Genomic DNA, 20,719 nt, shown 5'->3' on the forward strand with positions numbered 1-20,719 from the left:
TTCTATAGTTTTTTTTTTGTTTGTTTTTGTTTTTGTTTTTTTGCGATGAAGCAAGAAAACAAGCTAAGAAAAAAAAAATTGAACAATGCAGATATACCTCAGGCCACACATCCAGACAGGGGCTCTGTCTTTGTTCATTGTTAAACAACAACAACAAAAAAGTTGCATAATTATCTCCAGCTGCAAGAAAGAATAAGTATTCTAACTCAACTTTTTTGCGAGACCTCAGGCAGGTTACTGTAAACACAGTTTGCAAAAACAAATTATCATACTTTATATCAGTTAGGCTAATCTATAACAATTGTTCTCAAACATTCCCAGTTGTACTATGTTAGTGCTGATACTGATGCGTGGTCACACCATTTGATGGAATGTAGGAACAGGTTTTGTTCATTTTTAAATCATTCTAACTGTATCTCTGTACATCGTACTTGTTAATAATGTACCGTAACAAACAGTGAGAGATGCAGAAACATTTTGAGTCAATTTAGGAATACATTAAACAAAATACAATGCAATGTAAGTGATATCTTGTTTCCCTCTTCAGCAATCGGGCGGACCCTCATCCCTCGATACTTCAGCACGGTATTTGAGGGTGGCGTGTCAGACCTCTACTACATCCTGAAACACTCCAAAGAGTCCTTCCACAACTCCTGCATCACTGTAGACTGCGATCAGTGCACCATGGTAACGCAACACGGCAAGCCCATGTTCACCAAGGTAAAGAAGGAGAGTGTATGTGTGTGTGACACTATGTCCTAAACAGGCACAACGTTTTAAAATGAATGAATAAATGATGAGGTGCAGATACACTTAGTTTCTATGTTTGTTAACAAAACATGCGTTCTTTGTTCTCCTTGCGCATTTTTGCTCATTATCGTAACCTCAGAGTGGAAGGAGAAATGACACAGTTATCTGTTTCCTTCAGTTCTTACATTCCCTGTGATAAACCCCGTAAACTGTCTAATAGAACAAACAAACATGGCAGGCGTGATAATTTACTGCTTTAATCAGACATTATTCTATGTGTTTACTGATGGAGGTCGTTAGGAATCCTTGTGAAATATTTCTGGCAGCTTTGGACTCTGCTGAGAAAGCTCTTTATGAATCTATTACTCAGTACTCACTTTGTGTGTTGTCATATACTTTAGTTTTTGATTAGTTTCTTTGTCATAGTAAAAAAAAAATAATAATAATAGAAGCAAGTTTGTGAGATTTCTTTTCAGAATCACAGTCTGAATGCACTAAACAAGGACACAAAAGCAAGCATAACAAACATTTTACTGTATTTGAAAGGTGGAGAGCAAATTACAAGCCATGGTCATTTTTTATGTGTCAGTTAAAGGAACACTCCACTATTTTTGAAAATAGGCTCATTTTCCAACTCCCCAAGAGTTAACTCAACAGTTGAGTTTTACTGTTTTTGAATTCATTCAGCCGATCTCCGGGACTGGGGGTAGCACTTTTAGCGTAGCTTAGCATAGATCATTGAATTTGATTAGACCGTTAGCATCAAAAGCAATAAGTTAAGAGTTTCAATAGTTTTCCTATTTAAAACTTGACTCTTCTGTAGTTACATCGTGTGCTAAGACTGTGGCTAGGAACTATACTCTCATTCCGGCGAAATAATCAAGGAACTTTGTTCCTAGCCATATCTGCCTAGAAAATCGCAACTTTTCATTTTTCGTCAGTCTTAGTACACGATGTAACTACAGAAGAGTCAAGTTTTAAATAGGAAAAATATCGAAACTCTTTGGTCATTTTTGAGCGAGATGCTAATGGTCTAATCAGATTCAATGATCTATGCTAAGCTACGCTAAATGTGCTATGCTAAAAGTGCCCGGAGATCGGCTAAATGGATTAAAAATGGTAAAACTCAACTGTTTAACTCTTGGGGAGTTGGAAAATGAGCCTATTTTCAAAAATAGTGGAGTGTTACTTTAAGGATATTACTGATTAAATATGCAGTTTGCCATTGATCTAAACCAAAATGGTTTATGCTATCAAGGTCATTTCCAGTTGATATTATAACTGTGTATTTCTATTATGCCTCAGGAGAGGCTGTCTGGACGTTTTAGAATATAAGATGGAGCTACATGATGCTTCGCCACTTTTGCAGCCTGAATTCTTACTGTCATAAATAGTCATAATAAAATATAGAAAATATAGACAATAGTTGTATTGTCAAATTATGAGAAAGGGTCAAAGGTCATTGGCCCATGGTGGTTTGGATGTAACGTCACACCCTCAGTGGTTACAAATAGCTTTTAAAGATCTGTCAGCTGTAGTGGACATCATGCATCAGAGGGTTAAACCACTTATCAACAGATTTTATGTTTCCACCTTGTCCATCAAGCACTTTGGATTATTTTCACACACTGATATGGACTAATCCACTCTAATCCATACAAGAGCTTGAGTACTTATCATTACAGAGGAATAGAGACCCACTAGTCTTTGAGCAACTGATTACAAAATCACAGCTGTACTTTATTAATCAAGTGCTATATTCAGAGAAACGGTCCAAAAAATAATAGCAGGTATTTTGTAGTTATCTGCATATTTGTACACAATTGGAAAACATTTTATTCATATGTGTAGTTCTTTTCACCTACAGGCACTTTTATGTCCCAGGAGTTGATTGAATGATTGATTCATTTATTTACTTATTTTATTTTATTTTATTGTTTTTTTGTTTGTTAGTTAGTTTGTTTGTTTGTCTTATTTATTTATTTATTTAATTAATTATTTATTTCATCAAAACATAACATATTTTAACTTTTTCATTTTTTATATGAAGGTAAAATTGTCTTGGGAACTGTTCATTTTGTGTTTATTTTATTTTGTGCATTTTGTGTTTTGTTTAGTTTTTTTGTTTTTTATTATATTATTTAGTTTTACCGTGAATTATTTATTGATTTTTCTGCAAAATTATCAATGTTTAAAACCATGAGAACTTAAATAAAAAGTTAAATAAACAGTAAACATAAGCTTTTTCAATATTAATTGTGTCAAAAATTATTAGATTTTAGACAAATTTCAACTGTCAATAGTTTTGCACCCAATAAAGTTTCATTCAAAAATTAGTGTACTTTTAAACCAACTTGTTAACATTTTTTCCTAGAGCATTTCATTTGCAATAACATTTTATTGTGCCCATTTAGGATACTTAAAATGCCAGCTATGAAATTAAACGTATCAAGACTATGAAATGTAATTTGCCTCTTTGATGAATCACTTGTTATACTCCTCGATTGTAAGTCGCTTTGGATAAAAGCGTCTGCTAAATGAATAAATGTGAAATGTTATTGTAAAATGTAATTTCCTTCACAAACTAAATGATGATTTTAGATGTGGTGGAAATGACATGATCATGATGGAAAAAAGCAACAACTGAATAGTATATCCACAACTGGACATATAAAGAATCACCCATATTTCAGTATTCAAATGATTGGCTGAACCAGTTTAATTTTAAAACACAGCCTGAAGCAGAGCTCTGGAGCAGTACAGTATAGAGCGAGAGAGAAAGACAGATGCTTTAATTTTTACTTTGCTTTTTCCTCAGCATGTTATGCTGTTGAGCGATAGTGCTGAACGAAGGATGGAAAGAAGGAGAGCTGAAGAAAGAATGAGACAAACAAAAACAGATTCAGAGAGCAGGAGAAGTAGGAGAGCAAGCGAGAGAATGTGAAAGAGTGTGGTCATGTGATGGCGCTGTGCTCTCCCGCCAGCCTCTTTTCTTGTTGATCCTCCAGAGACCATCTGTGCTGAGGGCATTGATTAGAGTGGCTCTGGCAGATTACATCTTTGCCGTTGCCATGCCAACTAATCAGCTGATGCTCCCACCCCCCAATCGTCCTTCCTCTCCCTCCCTTTCTTCTTCCTCCTCCTCCTCATCCTCCGGTTGCCCCAGCAACAGAACATTGGGGCTACGAGTAGCGCAGCTCTAAATTCAGCAAAATGTTTTTCTCATCCTGTTTTTTTTTTCTTCTGTAATTGGTAATGGTTTATGACCTCTGCATGTATTCAGCATTTTGTTGTTTTGTGTTTGTGTAAGCTCGTCTCAAGAATTTCCATTTCGTTGGCCTTCGGTTCAGGTATACAACATAAAAACCTTTCATTAGGAAATGGCTTCGAAACTCTATCATCTGGTTTGAAAAGCCTAACTGACATAAAATCTGAAAAATATCACCTGAGTTAAGGTGATGCATCCTGTCTCTCTCTGAGCTAAAAACTTATTTCTTCATGATGAGAAAGAGACGTAGTCTTTAATACTCATAGGTTTCTGAATGTTTGCATTCTCAGGTGTGTACGGAGGGGCGGTTGATTCTGGAGTTCGCCTTCGATGATCTGATGAGGATCAAGACGTGGCACTTCAACATCAGACAGTATCGGGAACTTATCCCACGGAGCATTCTTGCCATGCATGTGAGTTTGATATCATCACTCCATCCTAGGTCACATGGTTTGGTTGCAGGTGTTTGTGTGTAGTATATCAGCCCATTCATTTTATAAAAAGGACTGTTTAAATTTTTCAGTTTTTAACTCCGATGTTGCACTATCATTCAAACGGTTGGGGTCAGTGTGGTTTTTAACGTTTTTGAACAAAGTCTTTTATGCTTATTAAGGTTGACCATTGAAATATTGAGTCAGTGAAATGCAGACATCAGTGCACAGAGAAGGACAGGATACAGGCTCTCTGCCTTTTTTGTCACTACTTCTCGTAATCATATATTAATTGCAATAATGATATTAATTATGTCACATGATGAGCTTATGTTTAAAAAGGTGAGAAAACCTAAAAGAATTTTGGGCAGTTTAAATATCACACTTGTCCCAATAAAGGACATTATCACTGTTGTATTTCTGTTAGTATGAGAGTTTATGCCTCGGGAGAGGCTGTCTGGATCTTCAGAAATATAAGATAGCGCTACATGATGCTTCCCCACTTTTGCAGCCTGATTTCTTGCTCACATAAATAATCATAATAAAAAATATAATGACATATAAACAACAGACATCAGTGATATGCACAGATAAGGACAGGATACAGGCAATCATATATTAAGTATATATTAAATACAGTAATTATATATTAATTATAATATACTGTATGACATGAATAAAGATATTAATAATGTCACATGATGAGCTTTTGTTCAAAAGCGTGACGAAACCTAAAAGAATTTGGGGAATGGTAAGACTTTTTAATGTTTTTGAAAGAAATCTGTTATGCTCACCAATGCTTTGTTTTTCTTTTATTAAAAGTACTGTAAACACAGGAATATTAATTCAATATATTTTATAGTTTTCTATTTTAAAACGTGAAAATGTAATTTATTTCTGAGATAGCAAAGCTGAATTTTCATCAACTATTACTCTAGTCATCAGTGTCACGTGATCCTTCAGAAATAATTCTAATATGCTGATTTGGTGCTTAATTAATATTTCGCTCACACTTTATTTTAAGGTTCAATTTTCGCAATTAACAAACCATTAACTATGACTTTGGCCTCAAAAAAACTCCTAATTTTCTGCTTATTAATAGTAAGGTAGTTGTTAAATTTAGGTATTGGGCAGGATTAGGGCTGTAGATTATGGTCATGCAGAATATGTGCTTTATAACTAATAATAAACAGCCAACATGCTGATAATAGGCATGCTAATAAGCAACTAGTTGATAGTGAGAATTGGTCCCTATACTAAAGTGTTACCAACATTTCTTATTATTATCAATGTTGAAAACAGTTGTGCTGCATTATATTTTTGTTGCTAACTGACCCTAAACTTTTTTCTATGTAGTGTACATTGTTTTGATGGTTTTCATCCATCAATTTTCAAATAAAAATATAATTTAAAAAAATATAGAGTTAAGATTTTTGGTTTAGATCATGAGTGCACCCTAACACATGCCTGCACCAGACACTGTCATAATCACGTCACTGTCTATATACTGGATGTTTCAAAGCAAAAGTTCAGAATCCATTTGTATGTTTTACTCAAGTAGGTCAGAAATAGAATGAGGCATCCAGTTTAGACATTATAGCATTATATTGGGCTCTGTGTGCATTTGTTGTGTCACTTGTATCTGGTGTAAATGAAACTGACAAGATAGAATAATTATAGAGTAAATGAAGAAATTATTTTTACAACCAGTGTATTCAGAGATATCAAAGCTGCCTTGGATAAAAAAAATTATAAAGTACAATCAAAAGGTCAAATGAGTAATTTGTAATGAGTAATGAATACAGCTGACATACTACGATGAAGGAAATAAAAGCAACTGAAAATCTGGGGTTTGTATCATTTTCTCCTTATAAAACTTAACTTTTAATGACTCATTGCTTTTTTAAGCCCAATATATTGAGCTTTAAACCACATTTGAGTTTTAACTCATTTCTCCCCCTTGTAGATTCAGAGATAGTGTAGTTTTAGAAAGTTTGTTCACAGCAACTTGTGAAATTCACATGCTCTTAAATTGGGCCCTTTGGGGCCCTGTGTTCTGGTGGAGAGGGAGAGAGAGTGAATGAGGGAGAAAGGGCTTTGAAAGATTTTTGACAGGGATAGTGCAAAAGTTACTGCAGCATGTTTGATCGTCTCATTCTCATACACAAGGGTAAAGTTGCACAGAAATTGAGTCAAACTCATCTGATCAAGGCTAATGAGGATATGAGCAAACTGGAGGTTTGGTTTTAGATTCTCTGTACTTTGCTATTTTACTCTGCCCTGCCCAATCAAATGACAGGAGCTCTATGATTGGCTGGTGTCATTAAACTCATGCTGCTTAACACAATTTACCTTAATGAATCTGGTCAATGATTTCCCAGTAAGTACACAAACAGCTTTAGTCTGTAATTCATAATGAAATGCACTATAAAATTTCAATTTACATGTAATCAATCAATATTAATTAGCAGGTGCAGCACACTCCTGATTCAATGCCCCAAATCTGAATCAGAAATGTATTCAGTGTAATCACAGTGATTCAGATAAATGGCATTTCTGGAATCTCTCCAGCACACAAAAAGCCTCTCATCCAGTGCCACAACTACCAGACTTTGAGAGCCCCTCAGATATTCGAAATAAAGATCTGACAAGCCTGAATATGTGGTCACATTCAGGTTCTCATAAAACAAGCAAGAAGAGCAAACATCATATGTGTTGCTTTTGGTCAGTAACATGCTGTGGATTTTGGGGGTTTGTATAAAGTGATACGCTTCTTTTTTTGTCCACCTGCAGGCACAAGACCCTCAAGTCCTGGAGCAGCTCTCAAAAAACATCACCCGCATGGGACTGACCAACTTCACCCTTAACTACCTCAGGGTAGGCAGAACAAAAATAGTTCATTTGTTCAATTTCCCTTACAAAAAAGTATTGTGGAGATATCATGATAGGTTGATGGCATCAGAAGATAATACCATTAATATTTTGGTATCCTACAAATCAGCAGTTTTCAACCAGGGGGCACAGGATGAACTAAAAGCACTTCAATTTTCATATTTTTTTTTATCTAAATTAAAGTGCTGAGAAACACATAAAATCAAACTGAAATCATATTTTCTTTCTTCTCCCTTAAATATCTCTTATTTTAATGGAAATTAAAGGAATCCCCGGCTGGCAGGAATTGTAGGTGGGGGGAGTGAATGTCCAGCGCTCTCTCCACCCTCAATACCACGACTGAGGTGCCCTTGAGCAAGGCACTGAACCCCCAACATAAAATGGCTGCTCCGGGTGTATGTTCACGGTGTGTGTGTGTGTGCACGTTGGATGGGTTAAATGCAGAGCACGAATTCTGAGTATGGGTCACCATACTTGGCTGAATGTCACTTCACAAATAATTTTTGAAACTTCTAGAATAACAAAATGAATAATACTAAATAAATATTATAATATATTAATATATAATATATTACAGTATATATAATATAGTAATATAATGATAATCTATCAATATATATTAATGTTATCCACATATATAAATGTTGTCTGCATGTCTATCCACCTGTCTATTAATATGACTACACTTTTTTGCGCTTAATAAAAAAATGAAAACAAGCAGCTTTGTCATAATTGAAGTAGTACTATATATATATATATATATATATATATATATATATATATATACTGTATATATATAATTTTGTGTAATTTTCAAATATTGTGTTAGACAATGGGGGGTCTTAAACTCAAAAAGTGAGGTCCAAAAACCCATGATGATGAACCCATTATGGTATAAGGTATGATATACTATGGTATATGTCCAAAAAACATGATATTACCTTGGTATCATATCCAAACAAAAACATAGCAATTTAATTTTTGTATGTTGATGTTAATTCTTAGACTGTGCATATATATTGAAAAATGTATATTGAAAAAAAGTAAAATATCTATGTATTTGTACATTTTGTTCATTTATGTGTGAATAAATGTGTCTGTGTGTGTGTGTGTGTTAACACTGCTCAGAATTTATTAGCCAGCTTCATGGCAGCTTTGTTTATTCTCATTTCAGTGTGAGTGACAGCTCCGTTTTGCAAATGGGAGAACAAGAGAGGGAGAGAAAATGAATTGGATAGAGAAAATTAGCATAACATTAATGACCGTTCCCGGTTGAGGTGCGCCATTGTGGGTGTCTCTCTGCGCTGAGCTCGAGCTCAGCAAAACACAAACTTGTTTATTGCGAGCTGCTGGGAGAAGCGAGAAAAAAAGGCCCTTTCAAGGTTTTCAGAACAACCGTTTTTTCTCCCATTGAGTGTGTCTTTCTTCGTTGTTGTTCCACGCATTAAACGCACAGCTTCGCTTATAAACGCAGAGTTAAAATGCAGCAGCGCAGCCTAAGCCGAATTGTGAATTAAATTTGGATTAGACGCAGCTCTTGTAACAGCAAGTCTGTGTGCCCTCAGCCAAATCTGCACCTGTTTTTTACACTTTTTGGCAGGACAGAGGGTTTTTGTACACTGTATACTTCACTGCACAGGATCAGTATATAGTAAATACAGTCATGTAGCTTGTCCTATGTTTTTATTTAGAAAAAAAATTTCAATAGGCTCTGAAAAAGATTAATCATTGGTAATTTTTTTGACTGATTTTTTAAATGAGAGGTCAGCCTCACAGATTTTAGTAGCACACTGTAATTCCTGTAAACAATATTTTTCCTCTCATCGGGGTAATTTCTCACGATCCTTACTTTGGTGTGCTGTAAAAATACCTCGTAAAAGTGACTCATTAGCGTTGCTTGAAAAACCTCCATTTGTCTCATCGCGTTTATCAGTAAATCCACACCGAGGATGTTTCCTGTGCTCAGACGCAACAAGACCACTGTCCAGCGAGATGGACAAGGAAGCTTGTAGGTTTCCTCACATTCAGACTAGAAATAGCCCTGCTCTGTGGGCCCGGATCCAGAGATTGTTTCCCTGGACCTTTGGAAGTGAGAGGATACAGCAGCGCTGGGATGTGATGCTGTCAGTGGGAAATGATTTGTGTGTGTGCGTATCCGTGTGAGTTTCAGGCCACCCGCTGTGTGATTTTACATGATCATATTGTTAAATGTTTAAAATGGTTAAACTGACAGTAAATGATAGTCTTGCGTAGCCAGATGTTCAGACTGACGGCTGAAGGTCTGGAATCCATTGCAGCTTTCATTGGCCAAGGCCCGCCCATGAGGCTGTTTGACCGACATGTCAAACAATCAATCACAGTTTGTTTCGCTCAGCATCACATTTCGGGGCGTGGAAATGTCGCCACTATAACAGACCAGTGTGTAAAACTCTCTGACGTATTTTAAAGATTCTATGCCACAAACTTTAAATATTTCACATACTTTTGAAAATCCAGCATTTATTTGATCCTGATAAGTGTTTGTCGTCACAGTTGTAAACACGACGGCTTTCTTCTTTCATGAGGGGGTTTGGCGTCACTGCATCTTTGTTTCCAGGCGGAACGCAACACACACATCTGACAGAATAAGTCATCCAATCCGATGATGACTTCGAAACTCCTGAAATGTTTCCAGTTTTGTGTGCCATATGCATCAGATGTTTAGGCAACGGTCCATGGGAGTGACCTCTGAGGCAGAGACTAATATGATGACTTTACTTGTGTGTGTTTCTTTTAGTTGTGTGTCATTCTGGAGCCAATGCAAGAGCTAATGTCCCGACACAAGACCTACAACCTCAGCCCGAGAGACTGTCTAAAGACCTGTCTGTTCCAGAAGTGGCAAAGAATGGTGGCCCCTCCAGGTAACAGCAAATCACTGTCATCTGTATTACATGACGCTCCTAACAGCAGCAAATTGTGCTGTATCAGATCTTTACGGATGTGTGTGTTTAACGTTGCAGTCTTTGTGGAAATATGCTCTAATTCAGCACTTCGGTGGGACCTATCAGGGAAAAAGAGTGGGAATTCTGTGGTTTTAGAGTCTTAGGTGGACTAGAACAGATCTGCAAACTTTGCAGTGACCCCAAAATGTATTTGGACAAAAAAAGATGAATACATATATACAGGTGCATCTCGATAAATTAGAATGTTGTGAAAAAGTTCATTTTTTCTTGTAAGTTATTTCAAAAAGTGAAACTTTCATATATTTTAGATTCATTGCATGTAAAGTAAAACATTTCAAAAGTTTTTTATTTTAATTTTGATGATTAGAGCTTACAGCTCATGAAAGTCAAAAATCAGTATCTCAAAATATTACAATATTTACATTTGAGTTTCAATTAATGACCATCCATACAGTATAAATTCCGGGTATCTCTTGTTCTTTGAAACCACAATAATGGAGAAGACTGCTGACTCGGCAATGGTCCAGAAGATGAACATTGACGCCCTCCACAAAGAGGGTAAATCACAGAGGGTCATTACTGAAAGGTGTGGCTATTTACAGAGTGCTCAGACGTCTTCAGGAAATGGGCTACCAAGCCACTTCTGAACCAGGAACAACGTCAGAAGCGTCTTACCTGGGCTGTGGAGAAAAATAACTGGACTGTTGCTCAGTGGTCCAAAGTCCTCTTTTCAGATGAAAGTAAATTTTGCATTTCATTTGGAAATCAAGGTCCCAAAGTCTGGAGGAAGAGTGGAGAGACACAGAATCCATGTTGCTTGAAGTCCAGTGTGAAGTTTCCACAGTCAGTGATTATTTGGGCTGCCATGTCATCTGCTGGTGTTGGTCCACTGTTTTTTCTGAAGTCCACAGTCAATGCAGCCATCTACCAGGATATTTTAGAGCACGTCATGCTTCCTTCTGCTGACAAGCTTTATGGAGATGCTGATTTCATTTTCTAGCAGGACTTGGCACCTGCCCACACTGCCAAAGGTACCAAAAGCTGGTCCAATGACCATGGTGTTACTGTGCTTGTAGAGAATCTATGGACTATTGTCAAGAGGAAGATGAGAGACACACTATCAAAGCAACCTGGGCTTCCATACCACCTCAGCAGTTCCACAAACCTTTCACCTCCATGCCACGCCGAATTGAGGCAGTAATTAAAGCAAAAGTACATATACAGTAAATGAACATACTTCCCAGAAGGCCAACAATTCACTAAAAAAAATGTTTTTATTGGTCTTATGAAGTATTCTAATTTGTTGAGATAGTGAATTGGTGGGCTTTTGTTAAATGTGAGCCTAAATCATCACAATTAAAAGAACCAAAGACTTAAACTACTTTAGTCTGTGTGCATTGAATTTATTTAAAATACGAGTTTCAATTTGAGTTGAATTACTGAAATAACTACATTCTAATTTATTGAGATGCACCTGTATATATATATATATATATATATATATATATACATACATGCATACATATATACATATATGTGTATATATGTACAGTGCCGTGAAAAGGTTTTTGCCCCCTTCCTGTTTTTTTAATTTTTTGCATATTTTTCACACTTGAATGATTCAGATCATCAAACAAATTTTAATATTACACAAAGATACCACGAGTAAATACAAAATGCAGTTTTAAAATAACGATTTCATTTATTAAGGGAAAAAAGCTGTCCAAACCTGCCTGGCTCTATGTGAAAAAGTAATTGCCCCCAAAATCTAATAACTGGTTGTGCCACGCCTTGCAGCAACAACTGCAATCAAGCATTTGTGATAACTGCCAATAAGTCTTTCACATCGTGGTGGAGGAATTTTGGCCCACTCTTCTTTGCAGAATTGTTTTAATTCAGCCACATTGGAGGGCTTTCCAGCTCATGTCACAGCATCTCAATCGGATTTACTGTAAGTCTGGACTTTGATTTGGTCACTCCAAAACCTTAATTTTGTTTTTCTTGAGCCATTCAGAGGTGGACTTGCTGGTGTGTTTGGGATCATTGATCATGGTGTGTTTGGGATCACTGCTGCATAACGCAAGTGTGCTTGAGCTTGAGGTCACAAACTGATGGCCAGACATTCTCCTTCAGGATTTTCTGATTGAGTGCAGAATTCATGGTTCCATCAATTATGCAAAGCAGCCCCAGACCATCACACTACCACCACCACGTTTGACTGTTGGTATGATGTTCTTATTATGAAATGCCGTGTTGGTTTTAGACCAGATGTAATGGGACACACACCTTCCAAAAAGTTAAACTTTTGTCGCATCAGTCAAATATTTGCCTGTCCAAAAGTCTTGGGGATAATTTATATATTTATTTATTTATTTTGGTAAATGTGAGACGAGCCTTTGTATTCTTTTTGTTCAGCAATGGCTTTTGCCTTGGAACTCTCCCATGGATGCCGTTTTTACCCAGTCTTTTTCTTATTGTTGAATGATGAACATTGACCTTAATTGAGGCAAGTGAGGCCTTCAGTTCTTTAGATGTTGTTCTGGGATCTTTTATGACCTCCTGGATGAGTCGTCATTGCGCTCTTGGAGTAATTTTGGTAGGCCGGCCACTCCTGGGAAGGTTCACCACTGTTCCAAGTTTTCCTTTATTTGTGGATAATGGCTCTGACCATGGTTCGCTAGAGTCCCAAAACCGTAGAAATGGCTTTATAACCCTTTACAGACTGATATCTGCCAACTATTTTGTTTTGTTTGTTCTTGAATTTTTTTAGTTAGATAGTGAAATTTAACTCAGCTTTCTAAAATAATGTGGTTAATCACAGTTCTTTCATGATTTAATATTAATTTTTCACGTAGGGACAGGTAGGTTTGGACAGCTTTTTTCCCTTAATAAATGAAATCGTTATTTAAAAACTGCATTTTGTATTTACTTGCTTTGTCTTTATGTAACATTAAAATTAGTTTGATGATCTGAATCTTTTAAGTGTAACAAATATGCAAAAAAATTTAAAAACATAAAGAGGCAAAAACCTTTTCATGGCACTGTATATATATATATTACGTTATATTATAATATAATAATTATGTGTTACAGGTCAGTTTGTGAATTTTTAGAGTAGCCCTTCTCTTTTTTCACTTATTTTTTCTTAAAACTCTCATTTGGTGGATTACGTCAGCAAGGATTAGACATCAGTGGATATCTCCAGCTTTTGATGTCTCTGTATGTTCCTCAGGGGGTCAAATCAATCAATAATAATGATTTAGACTTGTCTTTAGATCACTTGACGGGTTTACATATGCAATATGATTTAAACAGTGACAACATGACATGTATGAGACTGAAACACATCCTCCATCCGCTCCCTGAGGGTGAAACCCTGTATGACCCCCGTCCAGTCATCAGCACCGGCCTTCTCACAGTCCGTATCCAAGTGGATCTTCTGTAACTGTCGTTTCCTTATTAGCTTCACTTCCCTCTTTCCTCCCATTCTTTTGAAATCTGGAGAGCGTTTGTGTTCAGAACAGGAAGGAAAGAAGGTTGCCTTTATATGCTGATAATTTTTTTTGCCTCTTTTTTTCGTGTGCATATGTGTATCTGTGGAAACAAGGGTGTTTTAGTACATCATTCACACACTCGCACTGATAAACATACAAAAATAAAGGTTCTTATCCAGAAAATCAGAACATATTTCCTTGTACAGTCTGTTTATTATTATATTTGACTTTATGTTAAATCTGTCATGTACAAACAATATAGAAACATCTCCCTGGGTGTGGTAACCTCGAAAGAACCTCGAAAATGTATTTCATTTTCAGGCATGAGTAATGACTAACAATGTGTTAAATATTTTGATTGTTATACTAAAATTAAATCAATAAAATAATTTATGGCTGTACAGTCTTTACAACATTAACAAACGATCACCTTTCATTACTGTCATGTTTGTTTAATTTAATGTATCATTGCTTAATTATTAATTTCTTTCAAAAAACTAAAAGTCGACTTACCCCAAACATTTAAGCAGTAGAGTATAAAGCAAAAATGATCGACACTCTTAAAAATAAAGGTGCTTCAAAAGGTTCTTCAAGCGATGCCATAAAAGAACCATTTTTGGTTCCACAAAGAACCATTTAGTCAAAGGTTCTTTAAAGAACCATCTCTTTCTTTCCTTTATATATTCTGAAAAACCTTATTTTGCCACAAAGAACCTTTTGTGAAACAGAAAGGTTCTTCAGATGTTCACACAGGGTTTGTACACAAATATGTGTGTTTGTATGATTAACGAATGAGACCCACAGATTTTACAATGCATATTTAAAAAATTTCTGCTGTTCACAGCAAGGCTGCAGTCTTGCAGTTTACATTTGCATATATCTTCTGGTCTTAGATATGCACAACACCTTGATTTGTCATAAGTATAATCTAGGAAATAAATCTTGCTTTGGATATGATTTCAGCTGGACATCCACAGAACTTCAAAACAGAAATTTTCCCCTCAAATCACAAAAAAGGTACTCGCCTCGTCTCATCTTCTGAATCATCTTCGAATAGGCAAACTACATTCTGTCTCTAAATTGAAACTCATGAAATACATTTTCTCTCTGTGTGAATCATGAATGCTCAGCATAAACAGAGAGATATATTGCAGGTGGATATTTCAGTAGTCACTCAAAATAGGCAATTTGTTTTTTAAAAAAATGTTATATTAATCAAAATGGTTTAGTTTCTTCATTAAAAGTTTTTTAAGGATTTATCCTCCAAAAATGAATTAGAAAACACTTTTTAATGATAGTGTTAGTGCTATTTATTGAAAGTAAACAGCATTTGGACATTAATTATATAAGTATGCATGCATGGCTGGCTGCAGAGACTGCAGTGTGCACCGTTGAGCATTTATGCAAATGAAAGCAGAGGTTCTCTTTTACTAGTGCATGTCTTGGGAGATGTTTGAATGCTCTTTGATTCTCTCAGAAAACAAATAGAAAAAGCATGATTCATTTCTTTATCTTTCCCTGTGTAATCACCCATATGTTTGTATATGTTGGAAAAGTATTTTTTCTTGCATGCATTGTGGCATGTTCGTGAGTGTGGATGTGTGCTTTTTTGCTTTATTAATACTTTTGATCTGTGTGTGTGTCTGCCTGCTCGTGTGTTTTGTGGAGAGCAGAGCCCACTCGACAGACCACGACCAAGAGAAGAAAGAGGAAGAACTCCGCCAGCGGTGCGTCTAACAGTAACCTTGGCAACAGCGCTGGCGGCAAGAAACGCAGCCCTGCCAACAACTTCAATCTGGCCAGCCAGGTACCTGTAAGCATCAAATCTTCTTCTTTACACACACGCACACACACACACACATACAGTACACACATTGCAACCATCCAAAACGTTAAGACAATTTGGTGTCTTAAGGATATGATTATGCTGTCAAAACACATATAAAGAGGCACTGTAGTTTTGATTCACAGCGATAGCTGTTTGACAAGAGCTTATTCAATCATATCCCTGTGACCTGTGCTTAGGAAGGCTTCCTTAAATAATGACAAAACTCTGTCGTTTTTACTCACTCTCATGTTGTTCCAAACCCATAAGACTCTTTTTGTCATGCAACACAAAAGATTATGTTTTGAAGAAAATTGAATTGCATCAAGCAAATAATGAAAATAAATGGCTGTCAATCTCCAAAATAACCAAAAAGCCCCACAAAATTATCATACAAAACTTGTGCATTGTATACAGAATATCGGATTCATTATGAATCATTCTTTTGAGCCAAATCTTTTCAGTAAATCATCTGAATATCACTGAATAATGACTTACATTGCAGTCTGTTCTTCACACAATAATACTATATAGCTTCCAAAGACTTGTAGAATGTATTGTAGGGACCACTTTTATGATATTTTTATGTTGTGGTGCTTAAACATCCTTTTTGAAGCTTGAAAAAGCACCATTCCCTGTTCATTGTAATTGTGTTGAAAAGATTGACGAGTACAAACTAAATTTATCTTTTTTGTGTTCTACAGAAGAGAGAAACTCATACAGGTTTGGAATAACAAGTTTGTGATTAAATTACAGAATTTTCATGAACTATCCCCTTATCTGTGTCTCTCACCAATGACACATTAAAGTGCTGTTATGACACGTTATAGCACTGTTATGACAGTTTTGTGGGCTGTGACACAAATATAAAGCATAATCCCAATGCCAAGGTAAATACACTCTCTGCACCTTCACAGAGAGAGACTCCTTAGCCCTCATTTTCAATTCCTATATTACCCACTTACAGTGTTTAACCCCAATTCAGAGGCATTTATCCCAGAGTGCCTCTTTATCCCCCAGGCTTCCTCTTCAGGCATTATGCTGGCGGTCGATGTTCGCACACTACATTGTCAAACACGCAGCTCACGAGTGCTGAAGCTGTTTTTGGGGACTGGTATTGTGAGGCGGTAAATTTGTTTGCAGATGGATGATGGGATTTTTAGTGCGTGGCTTTTTCCCTGGAGTTCAGGGACAATTGGATACATGAATGCCGTAAAGGAGATTAGAGAGGAGAGACAGTCGCGTGTTCTAGCTCAGTCTGTCAGACCCAGAGCTGTTTGTTTACATCATTGTTCACATGCGATCAAACATAGTGTTTTAATTCAATATCTGAAAGATCATTTTTTTATATCATTATAAAATACCAAAATATTTTATATAAAAGATTTTTTTTAATTATAATAAAGTTATATTATATATCTGAATCGTGGTTATTTTAGTATTATATATACTATTATAATATTCATTAATATTTTAAATTAACTTTCTATTTTCATTTAATTTTAGTCTATATGTACAGTTTTAGTTTTAGTTCCAGTACTTAAATATTTACTTATTTTATTTCACCTAGTTGATTAGAGCAAAATTTCACATTTCTAATCCAATATTTATATTTAATTTATTTTAAATTATATGAAAATGTATTTTCTTTGATATTAGCTTAATTAAATGAAATCACTCCATTTAATTATATCATATATTCATGTATATGGCCATATAAAATTATATATATGTACATATCCGCTGAAATTAAATATTTTATTTACACCATTTTTTTTCATCTCTCGGGAAGTTTTGTCTCTCCATATATGTAACTCTAATTGCATATATTTTGTCCTGCTTGTATCTAGTCAATGTCCATCACTCTGAGGGCACCAGACACATTCACACAAGCAGAGAGAAAATTGGTGTGAGCAACTGGCTCAGTGCCAGCGCTCATTATCATATAGATCCTGTGTGTGTGTGTGTGTGTGTGTGTGTGCGTGTGTGTCACAACACTCGTCATTTAACTCCCCTCTCGAAAGCAGCAAGCTTCATTGTAAGCAATGTCACCGTGCATCCTGGCGAGGAACATGCTGGTTACATATGTGACGTGGCCACTTGGCTTTGTCTGTGCAGTCATCGCATGCTGCCTGATCAGCCTCCTATGTGAGCCCAATCACAATGAGCTGATCATGTGACCACCAGGTTTTGGGGAGGGGGGTCTTGTGTTCAACAGCATTACAACAGTGCCCCCTCGTGGTTATGTTTTCGGGCTAGAATTATGATTTCAGTTTACAGAAAACATCTTCTGATGCACGACCTTGGACACATCATCAGTGTTGTTTCCAAGAGTCACTGGGTGTTTCGGGTCTTACAACATACACCCTCGTCCTGGCGACCCAACCGAGGCTGATCAGACCCCGGCCTGTGTTTCCAAGTTGCATTCTACTGCCCCCACTGCTCTCCCCTCTTCAACCAGAGCCATCTGGAAGCGTTTTCTGCTGCCTCCATGTTGTTTCCTATGGCTCTTGTTCGGTTAGCACCTGTTATGCCCAGCGTACCGTAGGCCTTGCACAGGGAGTGGCTGGCAAATCCCCTGCTGCCCACCTCTACTGGCTTACACCTGGTCCTCCATCCTCTCCTCCCAGGGCACTGTCAGCTCCACCAAGATCAGTTATTTTGTGGCCTCAGAGACCAAGATGATGTCAGGTCTCAAATTGGACTGGGTGATGTATGTTGGAATTTTCAGTTGCCTTTCCAGGTCAACTGTCATTGCCCAGTCCCTGGCTGTGGAGAGCAAACCTACAGAGCAGTTTTTCGATGCTCTCTCTGCCTTTTGTCCTTCCCTGATGAAGTGAATGGCCTTGGCTGAATCTTGGGTGTGTCTGCTGTCCTTGATCCCCTTGCTGATTGCCTCAGTGATGGATTTGAGAACCTGGTCATGCCTCCATCGATATCGGCCCTCAACCAGCACCAGTAGTATAATGACAAGTTAGTCAGCCATGCATGTGTAATGGGCCTGGATTTGCACATGCATGTACATTTCCTCTAAACAATGTCCAGCTCAAATGAGGGCTTTCTGTGCTCCACAAGCTCAAATGGAGGTGGATGCAGAGCCAGTCGTTGCGGGCGGCAGTCGGTTTGTTTTGCTGTGGGCGGCGCAGTGTGGGTTTAGCCACAGGCTACATCTAATTAGACAAGAGCACTGGACAGCCTTTCCATTTGATAGCAATTAGAGCTCTCCATCAAACCACCAGATGGAAACCTGTAGGTTGCGTGAGCGTGTCTGTATGTGTGTGTGCTAACGTGTGTGATCCTGGCCCCCAGTTTAACACCAAGACTGCAGGGCGACAGTTGCCTTTCAAAAACAGATGGCAAATTCAAGGCTCGTTGGCAAGTGGTGTTCATTTTTTTCTAATCGGTAACATTTCAGCTAATTACTTAATTAGCTATGCAAATTGACAAATCAGTGTGTGGATATTGTTATTTAGTGAAAAAGCCCACCTTAATGAATGAGAGTAATTAAGAAGCAGAGGGGTGGGAAGGACTGACAGTGACTCTGGGGTCTCAGCCAAAGCTCTCACGAGATGACACGAGAGTCAGCGCTCAAATAAACAGAAATGAAAATCAAAAAACAGTAAAAGAGCTGAATCAAGAGACAGGATACACAGAGAGCGCAGGTCCAGTAGTGTGAAGGGTGCAAGGAGTCTCATGGTTAGTAAGTAAGGGACGTAAATACACAAACACTTCATGTTTAATGTTCAGTTGGGTAACAACAGTTAATGCATTAGCTATCATGAACTTCTTTTTACAGGCTTCATTAACCTAGGTTAATGGTAATTTATAAATATATTATTGTTGATATATGTGTGGCTTAATATGTATAACAAAACAGTTGCTGATAGCCATTGACTTCCATAGTATTTTTTTCCATACTATAAAGTCTATAAAGGCTTCCAGAAACTAAAGTTATGTATTGAACCTTATTGTAAGGGGTTACTGGGCTGCTCACAATTTCTTGATTTCTCAATACCACGACTGAGGTGCCCTTGAGAAAGGCACCGAACCTCCAACTGCTCCCCGGGCACCGCAGCATAAATGGCTGCCCACTGCTCCGGGTGTGTGTTCGGTGTGTGTGTGTTCACTGCTGTGTGTGTGCACGTTGGATGGGTTAAATGCAGAGCACGAATTACGATTATGGGTCACCATACTTGGCAGTATGTCACTTCACTTCACTACTGCACATTTCAGTTTAACTTCTGCCAATTTACAATATAACACTAAAGAATTTGATTGTGCATAAATATTTCGTTATAAACATACTCAGTGTAACGGAGCCAATGAGACATGAGGCGTGAGGATCCATTTGCAAGCATTTATTTAGAAACGTGGTCAAACACAGACAGGGTCAAACATCAGTAGACAGACAGAGTCCAAAAGGCAAGATGAAAGGGCAATCCAAAAACACAAAAGCAACAATCAAAACACAGGTAAACAGGCTTGGCAAGATTAAGATTAAGATCTGTGCAAGGAAGTCCATGGTTTATGTAGGGTGTTTGATTGTGGGATAGTTCTCAGGTGTGAGCGTGTGATTAGTGAAATGGCTGCTGGGAAATGTAGTCCGGGGTCAATTTGAAACAGTCTGTGCAATGTGAGAGTCAATATGATGCAGGAGTGACCTCTGGTGTCGAGCGAATGGAAGTCCACGGACCGGATTCGTGACACTCATCTTTTTAATGCTTTTTATATTAGACGTTTTTAATTAAAGCAACAAATACAGTGAAAAAATGCACACTAAATTTGTTTTATCCGAAACATTCTCATGAGCCGTACAAAGTGCAAAAATATAACAAATAAAAGTGTTAAAAATAATGTATTAATACTTTTCTTGTTCACTTCTCATGTACTTTTTTCTTGCAGCAGTAATTTTGTCAGCCTATTTATTTTTAGTTACTAGTTCTTGCATCTTAATCAGTTTGATTGCTGTCTGCTTGGATATGCACATTTCATTTACACTTGGCCACATTAATGTGTTTCAGAAAAACAGATATTAATGCAGTCTATAACTGTGCTAAATGCAAATTCACTTGATGCTAAATTCACTTGATGCTTACGCATATGGATTGTGGGCTCCC

At 37.1% G+C, this 20,719-nt stretch overlaps 1 protein-coding gene across 2 annotated transcripts in view; it reads left to right on the forward strand.

Moving 5' to 3' along the window:
* The window catches only part of LOC306853436 (LIM domain-binding protein 2-like), a 57,497-nt gene that overhangs the window by 33,641 nt on the left and 3,137 nt on the right, over nt 1-20,719 (forward strand). The window contains exons 3-8 of one of the 2 annotated variants that reach the window (XM_079390836.1): nt 548-720; nt 4,309-4,431; nt 7,243-7,326; nt 10,118-10,241; nt 14,741-14,794; nt 15,451-15,590. In XM_079390836.1, coding sequence (XP_079246962.1) covers nt 548-720; nt 4,309-4,431; nt 7,243-7,326; nt 10,118-10,241; nt 14,741-14,794; nt 15,451-15,590 — 698 coding nt within the window. The remainder of the gene's footprint in view (nt 1-547; nt 721-4,308; nt 4,432-7,242; nt 7,327-10,117; nt 10,242-14,740; nt 14,795-15,450; nt 15,591-20,719) is intronic. The other variant, XM_079390837.1, reaches the window with a different exon arrangement.

Source organism: Barbus barbus (genome assembly GCF_936440315.1).
Source record: "Barbus barbus genome assembly, chromosome: 33".
Lineage (NCBI taxonomy): Eukaryota > Metazoa > Chordata > Actinopteri > Cypriniformes > Cyprinidae > Barbus > Barbus barbus.